At 32.3% G+C, this 19,784-nt stretch overlaps 1 protein-coding gene and 1 long non-coding RNA gene across 4 annotated transcripts in view; one reads left to right on the forward strand and one right to left on the reverse strand.

The window, feature by feature from the left end:
- CSMD3 (CUB and Sushi multiple domains 3) overlaps positions 1–19,784 on the reverse strand; it is a 568,112-nt gene that overhangs the window by 221,175 nt on the left and 327,153 nt on the right. For all 3 annotated transcript variants that reach the window (XM_079302232.1, XM_079302231.1, XM_079302230.1), the window contains 4 exons: positions 14,925–15,119; positions 10,786–10,924; positions 5,843–6,030; positions 3,127–3,315 (listed from right to left, as the gene is read on the reverse strand). In XM_079302232.1, coding sequence (XP_079158358.1) covers positions 3,127–3,315; positions 5,843–6,030; positions 10,786–10,924; positions 14,925–15,119 — 711 coding nt within the window. The remainder of the gene's footprint in view (positions 1–3,126; positions 3,316–5,842; positions 6,031–10,785; positions 10,925–14,924; positions 15,120–19,784) is intronic.
- Positions 1–19,784, forward strand: part of LOC306800288 — a 448,386-nt gene that overhangs the window by 220,635 nt on the left and 207,967 nt on the right. The window lies entirely within an intron of this gene.

Here is a 19,784-nt window from a genome sequence, read left to right on the forward strand (position 1 = left end):
GAGATGATTTTCATTATTGTGCAGTTGGATAAGAAAAGTGGCATATAAAATAGACTTTAAAATTATTGAAACGGGGAATTAGAGTTTGAATCTTATATACTGTGCTTCATAGACCAAGAAACTTCAGCATTTGTCTTCCCTAATTATAGAAAATGTAATGTATCTTAAAATGGGATGTAGTTCAGTAAGGGTATATGAATAAGGATGCAGACATCAAATTAACATACTCATCTTGAAGAAAGGAACCTTGGACTTGAGTTATATTACACAAGAGATTAATTTAATGTAAACTAGTACAGCTTAGATTACTCACAATATAAATGCATTTTAACCTTCTCATTTAAATCTAAAATAGACCAGACATGCTCTCCATTTCCATTTCTGACCTCTACTACACAACTATTTGAAGCAGGTATTTTAACAACTCTGTTTTAATAGAATTATTATTTTTATTTTAGAGATTTCAAAAGAAAGGACATAACACCTCTGCATTATTTTCTGAATACATTCCTCATGCACTGCATAAGTCATATTTGCTAATTCATTTGGACATCTAGGAGTTTCCAATACAAATATTAAAGGTTTTTTATCTTCTTGAATTATTTTCACTCTATTTATTAATTTTCTTAAGTAAATGAAGATCGGGGGGAATGACAATATTTATTTTTAATTCAAATAATGAAAAAGAATTATCTATTAGCATTCAATTTCATGTTATAATGAAGGGAATAAAGAGCACTTTACACTCAAGTAGATATCTAACTTTTAAATTCATTTTCCTGTAATTTTTGATGGGATTACTACAGTAATTAATATACTGGGTAAAATAGGGTTCCTAACATGTATTCAAAGCTTAAAAGTATAATTGTCTTGTAGAATTCATATAGAAAGGGCATTATAAGATATAATTTGGTGTTTTTAGTTAGCAGTGGGTGATGATTACAGATAAGAAGTTCAGGGCTTTCCAGATACATAGGTAAAAGTCAGCCATATGTAGTCAATAGATGGGAATGATATCAACACAACACAAGCAGTGTTTTCTCAGCAAAGCTCATAACCATCTATTTTAGATACTTTTTGTGGTGTCTATCTGTGCAACATCAAACACACCACAAAAAATTTCGTTTACACTTCTTCAAAGAATAGTATTTTAGCCAACACCATATTCTACTTTGAGGAGGAATTTGCTTTGAGAGTTCTAATTTTTTTCCTATTGTAGTCACTTCTCCAAACCACACCTACTCATGAGTAACCATGACCTATCTGCTCAATTACCATGGTCTGCCTACACAACCCTACACAGTGTAATTATTAAAAAAAAAGAGATTCATTTATCAAAAAGAACAATCAAAAAGGAGCTTGTCTTCTCAGAAATCATCACAGTAACATTCTGGATGCACAGTAATAGTGACTGATGTGTTTATCAGTGGCATAATTAATACAAACCCATACTTGTGGATTATGCAAAGAACAGCCCATTTAACAAATGCCCTTTTTTGCCTGGGGTGCAAGGAGTCTGGATTGTTTTAGAGAATAAAATTCAGCAACGAAATGAAAATTACATCAACCATAAACTGATTAAATTTAGTAGAAGAAATGTACTCAATCCTACCTTTACAACATATTTATTGAATGGACAATTGCCATTTAGCATTGTGCTCTGGAGAAAAAGAAACCTCATTTACCCAATGAATTGCATGCTAATTCAGCATCCTTAAGAAGAAATTGATCACAATATGTGAGTTTATTTCACAACAGACCACGGTACTCATAGGCAGTGTGCTTATACTGTTGTTTTACATGATTACCATCTAGTGCCTATCACCATTTGAAAACACATCCTAGTTTTGGGGTCTATTCAGCAAAATAGAGTCCCTTTGCAATCTGTGGAAACCTTGCAATTTATTGCAAGAATCTGACTGACATGTAGAATATTTTAGAAAATAGGCTTGCAGAACTACAGAGGCCCATTTTCAGAAAAGTGATTATTCACATCTCTTTCTACCAGTATTATCATAAACTGACACCTTCAAGTTCCTGAAATACAAAAAAAACAAAGCATTTCCTAACTAAGAAATCTGAAGGCCAAGGAAGTCCCTACCATTTTCTAAAGAAAGTAATGCAGTGGGAACGAATAGTCTTCCATATGGCAAATCACACATGAGTTTATTCATCAGTCTTCATTCAGATTTTTCCTTCAAAATGAGTGTCCTGAGACACTCAGAACTGTATTGGAAAAATACAGTATCATGTACATTCTGTTGCTCGTAAAATCTCAGGAGACTCTCTCTGGTTAAATACTACCCTAGAATTAAATTGCTAAAATATTCCTGGAAATAATTTTAACCATGTTAAAAATGTTTAAATGTGTGTAAATATGTTTAAACATGTGCCATATTCTAAGGAAGAAAGCTATTTTAGGAAGCAAATGTCTTAATTAATGGTACTGAATAAACATTAAAATCTAATTTCTTGATAGTACATATAATTGATATGAACCAAGTGGGAAAGCATTAAAATAAACAATTCAGATTACAAGAGATGACAGAAAATGTTAGATAATTTTTCAGATTTAATATTTTGGTGGAGGCCTATTACTCGATCCCACTTTTGTTTGGTTTAATTATCACTAGATATAATGCAGTCCTAAAAAATTTCCAGAGTGATTGAAGGGTGTCAAGTTCTGTTTACAAGCTATAAACAGTGATCATAATGAAAAAGGAGAAAATGAAGTTTTTGAATCAGGTGCAAATAAACTTCATTGCATGTTTTGCATGTCAGCAATCTGTGTCCATAGATGGATACCCAAACACAATTTTTTAAGCTGTAATAAGTGCTTTTCAACCAGGTATGCATAAACTTTGCAATCAGTTAGCTCACAATTACATAAATTCAGACAGACATACCTTCAGTAATCTGCAGGACTAAATGACTGTATCATTCTGTGCTTTTATGATCATACATCTTATCACCAAGATATATGACATTTATTTCCTCATACTATTCTTTTTCTTTCCTAAAAGTGTAGGTTTTACAGGCTGTGGCATTTAACTCATTGTGACTGATAACAACTTGGCAAAACTTGCATATTTTAAAATATTCTGTATTAAATCTGTTCCTCCTTACCATCACAAGTTGGGAGTGGGTGGCTCCACCAGTGATTTTTTTCACATAGTAAAGGCTCCTCATGACTCAGCCTATAACCTGGATCACAGCTAAATGAGACAGTGGAACCTATAGAGAAGTCATGTCCATAACGACGTCCATGCACTGGTATACCAGGATCCAAGCAAGAATAAGTATTAACAGTTACACCTAGAATGAAAAAAAAAAATATATATATAAAGGTGAAAGAAAACAGTTAGATAAGGAACCTATAGATTTTTAAAAATTAATTTAAGTAATTGGTTGTGATGGTTGTGAGGTGATGGTTTCATTATTGCACATTTACAGTGCATTATCTTTCCACTATTCTCCATGTTACCATTAAGAGATATTGTGGATCACAGTTTGAATCCTGCCACTGTTGCAGAGGAAAAGAAGAAAATTATCCAATAATTTACAGGATATTTAGCTTGATCCTGTCTCAGTAACATCAAATTAATTTGAACCTGATGCTGTTATTAAAAAGCTTTGATGATCACTCAAAATTCTGATTTTCAGCCTATATTTTTCCTGATAAGAATTTGCTAGTGTAGCTGAAGTTGTTTACATTTCTTTTGATATTCATATTTTAAATATTTACATAGCTCAATTTTTTACCTAAATCACATTAATACCTAGTGTTATTTGATATATGATACATTGAGAAGATAAAGAATAGCAGAAAAGAGTAAAGAGAAGTTGACTTGATAAAGGGAATTTCAATGTGTGCTAAAAAATTAAACCTTTTAGATTACTTCCCAGTGAGATACTCACATATAAAGCTCATATAAAGCAGTTTATTATAAAATAATAATAAAAAAAAAAAACCAAAACACTACAAATAATACTGAAGTTAAGAAATTATTAGAAATATTCAGTGCAAGATTTTTTATGGGTGTTATTCCTTTTATTCCTACACAGAAGTCATAGAAAATCCTTCCTTATGAAGAAATTAATTATGGAAAGATATAATTAGTAAAAAAGTTAAGAACATATAAAAGATCTTAGCTTCCAATACAATATTTGACGGGAGAAGAAATGATGCATAGGAGACCCTTATATGCATAGGAGATCCTTATTATTTATATTCTCAAAAAGAAAAACAGAATTGGATTGTACTGGATAATACAAGAGGACAAACCAGTAAGAATTAAGCAAAATTAAAATTAATATTAAACTTCTGTGTATAAACAGGGCCTATTAAACAGAAAATACTGAAAATTGTTTATTTTGTGTAAAAATTGTATAAGAATATATATAAGAATATATAATATATAATATATATTTATATATATAATATATATTATATATATATATATATATAATATATAAGAATATATATTTTCCATGTTCCCTGATAATATAAGTTTCGCTTTCATTCTCCACTAGTGTAAAAAACTGTGTGGTGTGGATCAGTTTTACAAAAATAGGATTTTATAATGAAATTCAAGAATGTATTTGTAAAGAAATTTCAGATTTCCTTTCCAACTGTATTTAATTGAAACTGGTCTTATTTGTAATAAATTTGAGGTTTTCCTTGTTTTGCTGCTAAACATTTCCAAAGCATAATCTTTGCCATTTAACATTATCTGGTCTTTCTATGATTTTATTGGTCTTGGTTGGCAAACTTAATCTAGTTTTCCTAATCTGTTAAGATAGCCTTCCTTCAAAGTGCAGAATGGATGAAAACTTAACAAAATTATCATTTGTTTATAATGCAGATGATAGAAATGGAAGTTTGTGGGTGAATACTAGGACAGGTAATAATTTTGATATAATAAGATTTTTTTTTTGATAAACAGCCTGAATTTAACATTCAGTGGAATTCAAATCAATCCAAATTTTATCCAGCAATATCACCTTCATGCATATTAGTGTTAGTAACCTTATAGTGGCCAGGAATAGTGAAAATTGAAAAAAGAAATGTTAAAAATTAAGGACATCTGGATTTTTTTCGTGGTTATTCAAACAAGTAGAAGTACAAACAATGTGCCTATGACCTTTACTAAGCAAATAAGAGTGATTACAGTAAAAATATTATTTCTCATATAGGCAGGAATTATTACAACAGAAGTTATATTTAGAAAGACAAAATGTAAATTGAATTATAGTATTTCAACACAGGAATTTTAATAATTCATAAAGTATGAAATATTACATATACTTTCTGCAGCATAGTTTATATGACTATAATAAGGACAAAAGAGTATTTCTATGTCAGAAAAAAATAACATAGGCAGGTGTTTAAAACGCTAAAAGACCATAATCAACCAATTTCATTTCTTGAATTTCAGGTCACCAAACAAACTGCATTTCCCTGTACCTTCAGTTAGATCTGCAGATACATCAATCAGAACACTAATTCAGTTATTTTCTAAGATTTTCATAATCTTCCTGATCTCATGCTGTTTTACACCCACAAAAATGCTTTGCATAAAATATAAGAATATTAAGAAATAAAAGCAACCTCCAGAAGAAAGGCATTTACTTCTCATTCTCATATTTTGACTCTTAAATCACAGACAATACACCAATTACATTAAATATAAATAAAATTAGTGGTCATCCCTCTTGCAGTTAACCATTAGTAAATCTTTCTCAGACTGGGAAATAACAGAAATTTACCCAAGATGATATCTGTACATGACAAGGGTAAACATTGAGGGGGAATCAAATAATACAACACAGAAGTACTTACTTTCATAGTGAATTTTGAATCCATTATTAGAACGACTGTTATCAGTTGTAAAGAGAAGATACATGAAATTGCTACTGCTGAACAGAAACTGTGGGACTTGTGTACCATTGTAAGAACCCAGAAGTGGAGATAATAGGTTTGGTCCATCATGAACTTCCAAAACATCATAATTGAGTTCAGTCTGAAATCTGGAATTGTGGAAACAAAGAGGCACACATTTAATAGATAGTTAAAACAAATTCAATAAAGCCATATTTTTCAACTATGCTCCATTCCTGATAACATTTTTTATCCATATTTATTTTTTCAATACCAGAGCAAAAATATTAATTATCCTATATAATTTATACAATAATACAAGTTCAGGTTAGCTCCTTAGAAAGCTTAAAGATCCTTAAACTCCTTGAACTAGTTTGTATGGCAGGAAATAAATTTAAACTCCTTGAGCTGATTTGTATGACAGGAAACAAAAACTAGAAACAGATTGTTACTTAGTATGAATATTACTTGCATATGCTCTTTTATAACAATATTATTTTTTTTTCTTTAATAAATTAAATTATATGATGGTATGTTGACGCATTTGGCAAAAATATCATCAAGGTATTTTATATCATCAAAGGCTCATACTCTTGAGTTCCTATCTTACAACCATCTATAAGCAGGGACAGGATTACTTGATTCCAGTGGCTTTCTGCCATCTGAGACTCAGTCCAAAGTAGTGACAGCAGTAATTTGAGAAAAAACCCCCATGACTAAATCCCTTTTTAGAAAGCACTAGAAAACAAAAAGCCTGTTTAAATACTGCATGTGTGCTCTCTTTGGCAAGGAAAAGCTGAGTGTGATAGTGCTGCTAGATATCTCCTTGCTTGTCTTGTTTTAGATGGTATCAGCAATTCCAAGCACCTGTTTGGTATTTTGAAAGAGTGGTTTATCTCTTTCTGCTATGACAGACTTTAGATCAATCATACTGCTTTATAATGGACTCTGATGGATTACTGAAAAACCTTCCCAGAATTAAAAAGCAACAATTAACAGCAGGATCTTACAAGGACCCTTAGATGGTTTTAATTCTAGCTGTGATTTACTCAGATGCCTAATTCAGCTTTGTGAAATCCATTCAAAGAACTGCATGAGTAAAACCAATGTACTGAGGAACTCAATATTTCAGTATTTATGTCCCATGAGTCTGAGCCTAACGATGTAAAGGAGTCTGGCAAAAGACAGGAAGACAAATTAATCCCACAAAACATGTGTTTCCTTTTATTGATGTTCTACTCCCACTAAATAATGTGTAAAAGAGCACAGAATTAAAGTAATATGGAGTTACAGAAATTAAGTGGGAAAATCTTAGTAGCAGGAAAAGTGAAAATTTGGGTTTTGTTAGTTCCCACAGTAACTCACAATTACCTCCTGCTGTAAAACTAATAGGCAAAAACTTGCTCTTTCCATTTTCTCCCCCCACCCCCCGCCCCAGCAATCCATATAACACAGGAGAAATCTTGGAAACAGATCATTTAGTCTTGCTCAGCTTTCTCAGCACCTATACCAGAAGCATCCTTGAGACAGAAGGTATAAAAATCCATGGATCTTATAAATGTAATGCAACTACCAGGTCACTCAAGTCAAGTTGAAATTAAATTGAATCTCTGAATATATAAAGGAAATCCTCCCAAAAGTACTTAGACTGTATGTGCCACCACAAACAGCAGAAAGATATGAAGATGAAAAAAATTAATAATCACGCATGAAAGAAAATGTAAGAACCATTTTTAAGTGAGATGAACTGAAACAAATTTGAAGAGGAAGTTATGTTCAACACTTTTGCTTGGTCATTTGGAGAAAAAAAATGGCCAATTTAAATTTAATTTATAAATCATATGCTTCTTTCAGTTTTTCCTTCAATATCTTTTGATGCTCAACATATCTGCTATATTTATGTATTATTTTCCCTCTGGTATGACCAAACATAGGGCCTTCTAACTGAGTAAGAAATACCCTGTGCTCATATAAGACCCTTGCAGTGTTCCTTCCTACATAATTGATCACTATTTTTAAATTAACCTGGATGTCTTCATTGCTGTGTGACATCTAATCTTATGGAGGACTCACAAGCAGACAGGTGTGAAACGATTTTTAACACAGGAGATGCCACATATACTTTTTTAGGGGGCCTTATTTGAAGAGATAAAGGTGCCTGAGTATTTATGGCACACATCTTTATTTCTAAGAGACACTCTTATCAACTCAATGCAGAGTCAGGATTTCCTGCTGCACAGTATATTCTCAATAGACAAACAAGAGTAGTACTCCAATCAGCAGTTTGCTATCAGCATCTCTCACATTTAAATACTCATAATTAGGCTTCATGATAAACACTTCATTACAATCAAGAATGGCATTGCCATTTCTCACTCCTGTCATTTCAACTGAGCCTAAAAAGATACTGATTCATAACAAAACATCAATAGATTGTCTTAGTTATGCCTGTAACTAAACAGCAATAAACTTTTTTAAAAATACATGCACAATCATATAACATATTAAAAAGTTATTTTATGCATGCGATTAAAAAGTGAATAGCTATTTTTATTTGCGTTGTCTGGAGATCTCCTTCTTTTCTCATGTCTCTGTCTCCTTGCACAGGAACACTTTAGCATACAGTCATTGAATGCAGCACCTGGCTCCTATCCAATGATGTAAGAGAGAAGCTATAGGAAGATTAAAAGGAAACTACTCTGCAAGTGAGAAACTTAGAAAATCCAAAAAATTCTTTAAAGTTATAGACATGTACTTATAAATATTTTTTCCTGACCAAGAAATTCAAAATCTTTCAAACGACCAGACACATTGTGGAAGTTTTGGTATTTGCACCAATAAAAGCTAGAAAAAAATATGTGTGTTTCTGAGGACAAAGCTGAAAGGCAAAGAACTGGGCAAAATATGAGAGGCTTTTTAATTGTATAGGAAGGTAATTTGACTATAGTTTTACAACTGTGTATTTTAACAAAATTTCCTTTTCTTTTCAGAAAGTGCAGCTGAAAATTTGCAAGCAGAAGCAGCAGAACAAGGAACAAGCATTCCAAGACTGGAATGAGTCTTTTAAAACCAATGCATAAATTACTCAGAAGGCAAACTTAAACTATGTGAAAAATAATACTCTAAGTAAAAAACATAACATTAGTTTAAAAATGCTTTCTTTCATTGCACTACAAAGTTTGATTTCATCATTTGATTTATAGAATAACTTTTTCTTTGCATTCAGGCATGTAACTATATATATCTATATCTATATATCAATATATATATATATCTAAGTGCATCTGTGTCAGCATACATAGATGTATTTTTAGGTGTACTTCTGCACAGGGTTCCATAAGAGTACACATTTATTGTGAGTAAGGCTTCTCTGGATTGCCACATGTGAGCAATATGTGTACCAGACCAATTTCTGACAAGTGACAAGAGTGTCAAAAATGAGCAGCAATGGGAAAAAAGGTGTCATAAAGAGGATAGAAGCCTTTTCTGTGATCCAAAGAGACCACATGTTGTTCTTTGTGATCTTACTTAGAAAAGTAATAGAGGTTGTGCAAAAAAAAAAAAAAAAAAAAAAAAAAGAAAGAAAGAAAATGCAGCTGGCATTGTATTTTGCAAATATAAAGGTAAATGCTTTTTACTTTGAAATAACTGTGCACATCAAATGCATAGTTTAAATCAATTGCTGAAATAAAAATCAACTATTAGAAATTATAATTTTTTTTTCAAAAATTTAACAGAACTTTCAGCAGCAGGCAAGTATTATATTTTTTACTGCATTCTAATTGGTAAAAATTTGGTAAATCATTATTTCAAGTGATATACTAGTGATTTTGAAAGATTAGCTTTCATGTGATTATAAGGAGAGAAAATAACTGAAATCTACATATTACCTGTCTTTTGATTCTTTGTATTGTCCCATCAAAACATTATTACACTGTAAGATATAGTACTAAAAAAAATTTTTAAAAATCTTATCACAATGACAAATTTTTCAAAGAGAATATGAATTTCATCCCTTGCTAAAAACAACTTTTGAATTGTTTTAATTTGGCTTTCTTTCTTTTGAGCTTTTGACCTTCTTCTAAGTCAAATGTGAGCCTAGTCAAAACAAGCTGCATAAATATCAGCTGAAAATTGCTTGATATTTGAACATTATTATTTTGATCAATGGCACTTTTTTACTGGATTGTCCTCCAATTTCTTTAATATTTACAATTAAAAATCATCTAAAACAAAAGAAAATAGCAATCTTTATTGCATTTTTGTCTTGTTTTCTGATAAAGAGTTCAAATTAAATGCCAACATCTTGCTACCATGAGAAATGTAGGGTGCTCAGCACATTTCAGTCCTTTGATTTAGGGACCTTAGTAACAGACATCAGTCTAGGAAAAGTAGAATGCTGCAGAAATTTGGGGACACTGGAACTTCATCCTGAGAGCACACAGTCCTTTCAAAACAATGGCTCAACTGATATGATAAATATTCAGAGTGGGGAAAATTATGTCTGCATTTAATTTAGTTTTCATTGCTGATTCAGATTTTCAGAATTGAATATTATGTGATTTTGAGAGAAAAAAGAGAACTTAGCAATTATAATTCATCATAGCAATACAGTTACAAGCAAATGAAACATCCTAATATTTTAAAACAGACAACATTTTTTACTGGTCTAGACAAGCTCAAATACAGGCAAGAGGGTGGAAATTTCAAAAGTTATTCAGCACATCAAAGTAGAAATTGCACTGAAGATAATCTGTGCTCTGAAGGAGTTTCTGAAAGTTGCTCATTATAAAACAATTACTTGATTTTAGATATAATGCAAACTAATATTAAGACAAATCTAATAACTCCTGCTTCTTGATAAAAACTGGAAAACATTAAATACGGAAAATATTAGCCAAGACCTTTCAAATGTAATTTTGATAGAGTGTCCAGGTTCAGCTTCTATCACCCACTCACAATTCAAGGAATCTTTATAATACCCTGGCCAGCCTGGAGAGAGGATTACTCCACTTGGAGATGAAAAATGCCCACCACATGGAGCTAAAAATGAAACAAAGAGAAAGGTAAATAATACAGATTTATTAGATGCTATTCATATTTATCACTTACAATATAAGACAATTAGAATGAACAAATATTGAAAATCCTCTTGCAGGAAGATGCAATCATTTCAAAGCTGACTGGCTCTGAAGTGTTCAGAATTAGATGGAGATAACTGAGTTAAGACCTTAAGAAGATGAAATAAACTGTTCAATAATTCTGAAAAAAGTTTTTTTTTTCCTATTGTTTTCCTACTTATGTGTATAATAGATTTCCTGGATTAAAGAATATCAACAAAATGTAGTATCTACAAAATATCATTATTTTTGCTTTTAATTGTGAGAAGAGAGACATGAAAAGCTGAAGTTTCAGATGTGTTTAAAGCTAGAAATCAGTGAAATGTTATTTTACCTTTGACATCACTGATTCCACTGTCATACCACATAAATTTTGATTGGCATGTTGGCAGTTAAAATTCCTCATTCATGAAAAAGACCTACTTACCATTCTTACACGATGATTTCGTATTTTTAATTGGAAAACATATATAAATATTGCAATATATACTTCTGCAAGCAGTACTCGTGCAGAAGGGAAAGATCACCTGCCTCAGCCTGCTCAACATTCTTGACTTATCCATCTTAGGATACCCCTGACCTTATTTGCATTAGGACATTTGTTTAACTTGGTGTCCACCAGGACACTCAGGGTTTTTTTCCATTTAGGCAGAAAGCAGAAACATGTTACTTTGCAGGAAGAAAACCACAGAGTTTTATAACACCATGGTTCTACTAAAAATTGTGTAAAATATATGACATTTTCTGACAAAAACGTGGCTATTTAATTATTTTCTGTTTGTGGTTATTTAATCTAGTAGAGCCTGCAAAACATTTTGGTTGCTCATTTTGACAAAGTACAACAGTACATATCATTGTCTATATTATTCTGAACTTCTCCATTACCAAAGAAATACAATAATTTTGCTCTCTTTAACACAACTTGAAGTTAAAGACCATGAATTGTTACACATTTGTCTGATCTTCATTTTTCTCAGGAGAATACCAAGGTCCTATACTAAAATGATGAATTGCTGTAAATAGGTTTGTTCTGGTTTGGGTGGTTTTTAGGACATAATGCTCCATCTTTCCCCTTTTTTTTTAGGGAAAATAAAGGGTTTCTAGAAGTTATAGGGTTCAGAATTCAGTATGTTGCAAATACTTCTAAATATGCAGATATACACTTGTTTTTTACACACTAGTGTGTTTAAAGTGGGCGTTTCTCACCTTTTATCTTAGTCTTTTTCATACTAACTTCAGTAAACAGTAACAGACAAACAATAAGTTATCTAAACTCATATTTACCTCAACAATCAGAAAGTTAACTCTAGAGCATAATTTCTATATTTTATTGTATAAAGGCACTTTTAAATATTCATAATACATATGAAGCCTATAAACTACAAATTATATTGACAAGAATAGGAACCATATGGCCTTATTCTGAGACAATTACAATACAGCATTACAAAACTTGTACAAATTTCCATATTCTCACCAAATTTTCATGACACCGATTTCATTTAGAATACAAAAAGCTCCAAACCTCTATTACAAAAATATTCCCATGAATAGTACATTAAAAATAATGCACACTTAAGATTGCCTAAATTTGGAATAGTCTCTCTATTATATTTAGGAGTGTTTTGCTGCTGGTTTTCCTTAAAGAAATGTTTCTTATCTGTCCTCAGATTATGGCTCTTGCAGATAAATATTTAATGGATTTTTTTTTGTTTGACTTGCACCATTACATGCTGATTTCCTAAACCTAGGAGTACTTCCCTTCAGAATAGCTTCAGAACAGCTGAGCTACTGGGCTTATCTTCAAGAGCCTTGTTTTTCAGAAAATAAAACTCTCCAGTCATCATGCCAAAGAATTGTTTCCCTAACTTTTTTTACACTGATTTTAATCCTCTCTTCATTCTCATAGTCCTATTTGATGTTTGTCTGACAGATACATACCCAATGTTCATGTGTTCAAAATGAAACTTTAGAAATATAACACAACTAGAGGTGGTAATCAAGCAGAATCACTTTATCAAACACAGGCCTATATCAAATAGTTAAAGACAATCTTAGTCTGATCTAAGAATCCTTATAAAGTCATTTGTATTTATTTCTTTGTATAGCAAGGTGCAGGGGTTAAAACAGCAAATCTTTGTATGTGAGCATTAAAAAAGCCTTTAGGAGAATAGGCTGTTCACAGAATCACTAAACATCTTGTAGATTCATAGTTTCAGAAATGTTTTTTTGAAGAGTTTATCACTAATGCTACAGAATGGCAGGATATTAAGCCTTAGAGGAGTTATGCAGGAGGACCAAGGTTAGATCCTCAGCATGTGTACAACACACAATATTAGAACAGATTATGGGAAAATCCTTCACACAACCCTCACACAGGAAAGATGAAAGGCATGAGGACAGGTTACCCAAACTCAAAGTCTTTAGGGAGCAGCAAAAGCAGGACCCCTTCCATAAAGAAAAGCAGCCAGGAACCAGGGATGGTCACTTGTGCACATGCACTACAAACACACTGAGTTAGTGCCTCCACAGACATACCCAGCTCCACCTGAGACAGCTGAACAGGACTGGATTGGTTACAGGAAAGGAGCTTGGTGGCAATGAAGTGACTGTCTGAGCTGAAATAGAATCCTGGGCTGTGAGCAGGGCTGGGAGGAAGCCCCAGCAGAGGCTAGCCAGGACTGTCCTGAAAAATGAGCAGGTTGATCCTTTTTGTCACCAGATTATTAAATAGCTCCCACCTGTATACTGTAATTCTGACATTTCTGAAGTGTAAGGAGCACTGCACAGCAGTCTCATTCCTAGTCAGCATGTAGAGCTTATGCCTTTGACTTGGTATATATGACAATGAAATTATGAGGTGTATGTAGAGTTTATATCAAACAACTCTGTTTTACAGGCAAATTTTTACACAGCAAATAAAACTTCTGAACACACTAAGAGACTGAATTAAATTGTTAATTTACACATATTTTCATTTATCTTCCAATTTTTTCATAATTTTTGAAAATATATCTAATTCTATAGCTGATAAAAACAATCTAATTCAAATATACCTGTGTCTCAAACCTTAGGATTCCAATATATTTTCCACTCAGAGTCTCAGACCATCTGTGGATCAGATTGTGTATGAACTGACACTTAAAAGTATTCCCAGTAATTTGAATGTGACATTGAAAATGCAACTTTATATTTTATTAGCAGTGTTGTAAAGATCCATGAGCCTCATAGTAAAGAAAAGGTATTATAGCCTATCTTGTCTAGTGAAACTGACACACCTTGTATCTATGAAACAATAATCATTCATCACAGAAAGCAAACATGGATGCAAAGCATATGGTAAGCAGTCACACTAATGTATTAAATGATTCAAATTTTATCAGGAAGGCAGTTACACAGTGAAAATAATAACTAAACTGTTATTTCAAGTAAAAGCTAACAAATTAGAGATCATATAATAATTGATTAATATTTTTTTAATCATTACAAACAGTTGAATTAATTTTTCCCCCTTTAGGTACAAAAATCCTAGAATATAGACAATGAAGCAAATATATTTTAGTGTCAATTAGTATAAACAAGTCCAATGGAATATGCGTAACACTGTGGTTTCAGTTCGTAATGTATGGAAGTACTTAATTTCTGTTTAAAAAACCAAAAACAATTGCTAAATGGGTCTTCTCCAGCCTAGAGTCACTGTGGATAGCAGAAACACAAGTACTGCAAAGAGCTAAAACATCTTAAACAGTTTTAAATACCATAGCCAAAGACCCAGAAGAGATCATCATCTTCATTCTGATCTAATACTGTACCAGGAATAACAGCTTTGTGCCATTCTTTTGCAAAAATCTCAACATCATTTGGTGACAATTTTAAATGATTATATCAAGTTCTCCTGATTTAGAAAGAAATATTGTACATACCTCCACACTTAGGAATAGGTCCACTCCACATTACTTTTCCATCCACTAGCATACAAGTAATAGTTTCAGTTCCTTGTGTTTTAATAAATCCTTCTTCACATATAACTGAAATTGAGCTCCCCAGCTGAAAGTTGTCACCAAAGCGCCGAGCATTGATTGGCACTCCAGGATCTGGGCACTCGTTGTGTCCAAATGCTTTTTAAGAGAAAAAAAAGAAAAGTGGACATAAAGAGGACATAGAACTCTTGCAAGGAAGATGACATTTTAAAAATTTTGTTTGCTAGTAAGAACAAACAATTTATATTAGGAAACCAAAGGGAGAAATAAGAATCAAAAACTTGCTCAACAGCAGAAAATGCAAAACTGTATAAATAATTGCTTAAAATATGAAGTTATACCAGCATGGATCTCAGCTTGGACAGCTTGTTGCTGGCAGATTTCAGCAATGGCTAAATTCTACTTTTCCAACAACACTCATCCTATTTAATGCTAAAATGGGACAGAATATTCCTTCAGAAGGGCAGGTCAAGGATCTATGTATGATGCAAAAACTTTATTCATCTTTTGTATATGTAATCACTATCACACTATTTCAGCCATACTGACATGGACTTAGTCCTACCATAGTTAATTTTGTTTCCTGTATTGAGAGCTGGTGAACAGTGACAAAAAGTATTATGTTGGCCAAAGAAAGAAAACTTTCAACTTTTAACATTTCAAGTTTAGGTCTGGATAAATTGAAAAAACTAATTTCCCTGTATGCATGTGGATGCTATGACAAAAACTGTTCATATATTTTTACTGCATAATATACATTACTTTTGAGAAGAAAGAGCATCTTCTGACAGAAATGAGCAATGCCGTATTTACAGCATTATCATTAAATGATATGTAGTAGTTATTGCATTTTGTTGTTTTATTGATGAAGAATACTGTGTATACATCTTGCATTTTTAAAATATTGATTTTTCAGTGAGAAAAAAGATCCACCTTCCTCATGTATGATGACTGCAAATTGTATCTTCATAAATATGTTTACATGTGGACACTTCAGAAAGGACTAAGTCCTAAAAAGATGATGTTGAATTTTTTTCCCTTGCAGTTTTACTGATGTGTCTGCTAGACAAAGCATATACAAATCCCCTAATGATTTTTTTTAAAAAAAGTAATATCTGAATAACTTAGTAGAAAGATTTCTCATATGTTCCATTATGAAGGTATTTTAAATCAGAAGAATATTTTTTAATGAAAATAAATAAAGAACAGACAAGAGCAAGCATTTATTTTTTGACATTTTGATTTGGGCAATGCCATATATATTGGGAGTGAAAATAGTGCTTTCATTGAATAACTGCTTAGCATTCAAAGATGGCATTAAAAGTGATGCCATCCCATACTTTTTCAGAGGGGTTACAAAAACTTTTCCAATTCTTTGTTCACAGTCATTACTTTTAGGAAAGGCATTGATTGTCTGCTTTTCTTACTACTTTCAGATAACCAGAGATAGATTTTCAATATTCTTATCTATAAATGTAGATAAATATTGTCTCCAGGTTTAGCTTGCTTGTGTGTGACACCAGTTTATTAAGGTTGAAAAATCAATTCATTGCTCTATATTTCAGCTTGGGAACTGCTGCCACTGCTGCTCCTATGTGATCAATTTTACTGCATAGAATGACTTTGGGAGGCAAGATAGTGAAAGACAATTTATCCCACCAATAGCAGTCACAGCTTAGCCTAGCTACAGTTACATTACTCAATGAGCAAAATTCCATCTCTTGAGACTTCTAAAAGCTTCATGGTGGAGCTGTAATATTAAATACTAGCCTTAGGCTGAAAAGAAAAAGAACACATGGGTATATCATTAATTAATATTTTCCTAATCATCATCCATTCAAGAAACCACAGAAAAAGTTCCTTATGAACTATTACAGGCAAAGGGGCATCCAGTTTTCCTGGCATTTATCCTCATCAACTACCATGACTGTACAGGCATATTAAGCAATATCTGGAAAAATTCCAGGAAATATAATCACAGATCAGGGCAATGGTGATATCCTGCTATTAATTCAGAAGGATATTAAAATATTAATTTTGCATTAAAAACAAACAAACAAAAGAACAACAGAAGGGAAGGAGCTTTAGAGGTCTCAAGAGATGGGAAGGCAGGTATGTAGCTAATCACAACTCATCTCATCTAAAGCCAGCTCTGAAAAGTCCTTTCAAACAGGGTTAGAAAGGAGTGGTTCACTGGTGCAGTTAATTGCTTTGGTGGATTGCCCTACCAAGAGTTTTAACTGGTAAGTATAGCAATAACTTTGAAGTAAAAGTAGCATTTTCAAAAGAAAATATCAGAGAAAAAAAACCAAAACAAAAGTTATGGGAATATAAAATAATAACAATATATTCAATACCTAAAACTATCGTGAAAGACTATTTAAAGCTACATAAAAAAGTGGCAGCTTATTCAGTACCATCACATGTAAGCTCACACTTTTTTCTAGTATGCTACACTGATGAATGCTAGCTTGAGAAGTTCTGAGGTTGAAAAATCTTAACACGAGAGACTGGCAGGAAAAATATGCTGTGATACTCTAACACAGCAATAAACCACACTAAATCATTTTTTAGACACAAACCCATCATCTGGGATTGTCCATGTCTTGGTTCACTGAGCTGAAACAACTCAAGTATCTAGGCTGATATTAGAGTTTGACCTTTGCCAGTCTGCTATGTAATTTATAAGGTTTTTGCTAGCACAATTAAACAGCTGTAATGAAAACAGTAAAAACAAAATCTACACAACAAGAAACAGCAGGTCTAAGCTTATTCAGAGATATTTGCCCAGTACTTCCTATATCCCAATCAATGAGGAACAGCTCAAAGTCCACAGCTAGCATAAATCAAGCAATCTGGAAGATGCTCTCCACCTCAAAATACTCAACCATCTCAGCCCAAAGGAAGGTTAGCATGAGTCTGGTTTGTGGAATGCCCATGGAGAATCTATTGAGCTTCCTCTGCAGTAACTCCTTTGTCAGAGGAAGCAAATATGCATCCTCTGTCACATGGCTTCAGCTGCCACACTGAACTTTAGTGTGCATTTTCTCTGTTCTAACCTAAACTAGGAAATCTATACCAAAGCAAAGAGACAATATAAATTTATTGCTTGTTATTTATGTGATTTTATTCAATATTCAATTAAACAGACATAGTTGTCTAGCTCTGTTCTCTATAATTAAACAAAGATATAAAGTGGGAAGCATTCATACAGGAGTCACAAATATGATAGAAGGCTCATACTTTCCCTTGAACTGAATAGTTCAGTGCTTGTAGCTTATTACTGGCAGGATTAGGGGATGACTGACTTTATAAAAAACTTCACATGAACCAGAAATATCCACAGCTCTTGCGTTTGGGATATAAATGGGAAACAAGAAATCAGGTGCAAGTATGTATTTCCATAGCAACTTAAACCAATGTTTTAGGTTGTTGTGTCCCTGTGTTCTGCAGCCCCTAGTGAAACATTCTTCTGCCTCTTTTTCCAAGCAGAAAATCACAGCCTTTTGAGTTCCTATTCCTTTGCTTATTGGAACATTCTCTGTATCATCCATTTTGAAGTCACATATTTCTATGATCTAGTCTCAAAATTTAACTAAATAGGAAATCTTTGTCAGATTTAGTGTAATAGATCAAAGATGACACATTTGAAATCTAATTTTTGCATAATTCCAACAAAAGCTAGATTTATGTTCAATTTTACTGGAAGGAGAGCAATTATCTGAGACCACACAAGTTTCTGTAATAAAAATAAATAAGGCATTAAAATAGTTTCTGAGAAATCCATTAAATAATCAGATTATGTAATAGCAACTCAGTTTTATTCTTCTCCATTCTACGCCTCAAAAATATCAATGAAGTTATTTACCTTACTAGCCTACTATCTTATCAGAAAAGATTGATCAAGACATACTGCTTCTGTGATGCACTGTTCTATTCTTGAAAGGGGCAAAAAGAAACTGATAGCTTTGGAATATATCAATTAGAGTGTTAGCAGAAAACAGATATTTTTAATTAACTTTGGGTTTACAAACGCTAAGACAGAGTGAAATTCTATTCACCCCTTTTTATCATCTATTTTGTCTTTTATTTAATATAGAAGGTTTACTTCTGTAATTTATCAGATTGCAGCTGTCTTTACTGAAGAAATAGTAGAGATTATTTGGAGATTTTGCTGTGTAAGGTTTTAGCTACAGAGTTTAACAAAGATTTTGACAAACACATGCACAAACACCCCCATGAAAAGAAAAATATAAATATATTAAACTGTTCAAATGTGTAAAACGTTTTAAATTCTTTTCAGAGTTATTGGTTTCATTACACAACTGGTAAAAGTTAATATTAGATTTTTGCTTCTTTTTAAAATTTAAATTTTATCACTTGATACTATTGGTGCATAATATATATGACATGATCAAATGATTAAATGCCCAAAGAAGTCTGCAAATTTTTTAAAGAAGCAGAATTTATCTGATAAGTATATTTCTGTGCCACTGAAATGTTAAATCTGAAGTATTGGCAGTGTTTAAAGAATTAGTTAATTTCAAAATGTGAACTAAATGTAACAAGCATTGCATGCTAATCTTCTTTATCTTTCATTTTTACTATAAATTCAACAATAATTGACTTATATTTATCTCTAGTTGTGCAAAATGGGATGAATTGAGAAAATCCAATTATACTCAGCCCTAATTTTGTTCTAGAAGATTACCTTAGACCCTCCAATAACTGATTTTGATTTTTTCATTACTAGATTTAGGCTTGACAGCATTGAGTGCGCCACAATGGCAATTTAAAGTAAAG

Source organism: Erithacus rubecula, assembly GCF_903797595.1.
Source record: "Erithacus rubecula genome assembly, chromosome: 3".
Taxonomy (NCBI): domain Eukaryota; kingdom Metazoa; phylum Chordata; class Aves; order Passeriformes; family Muscicapidae; genus Erithacus; species Erithacus rubecula.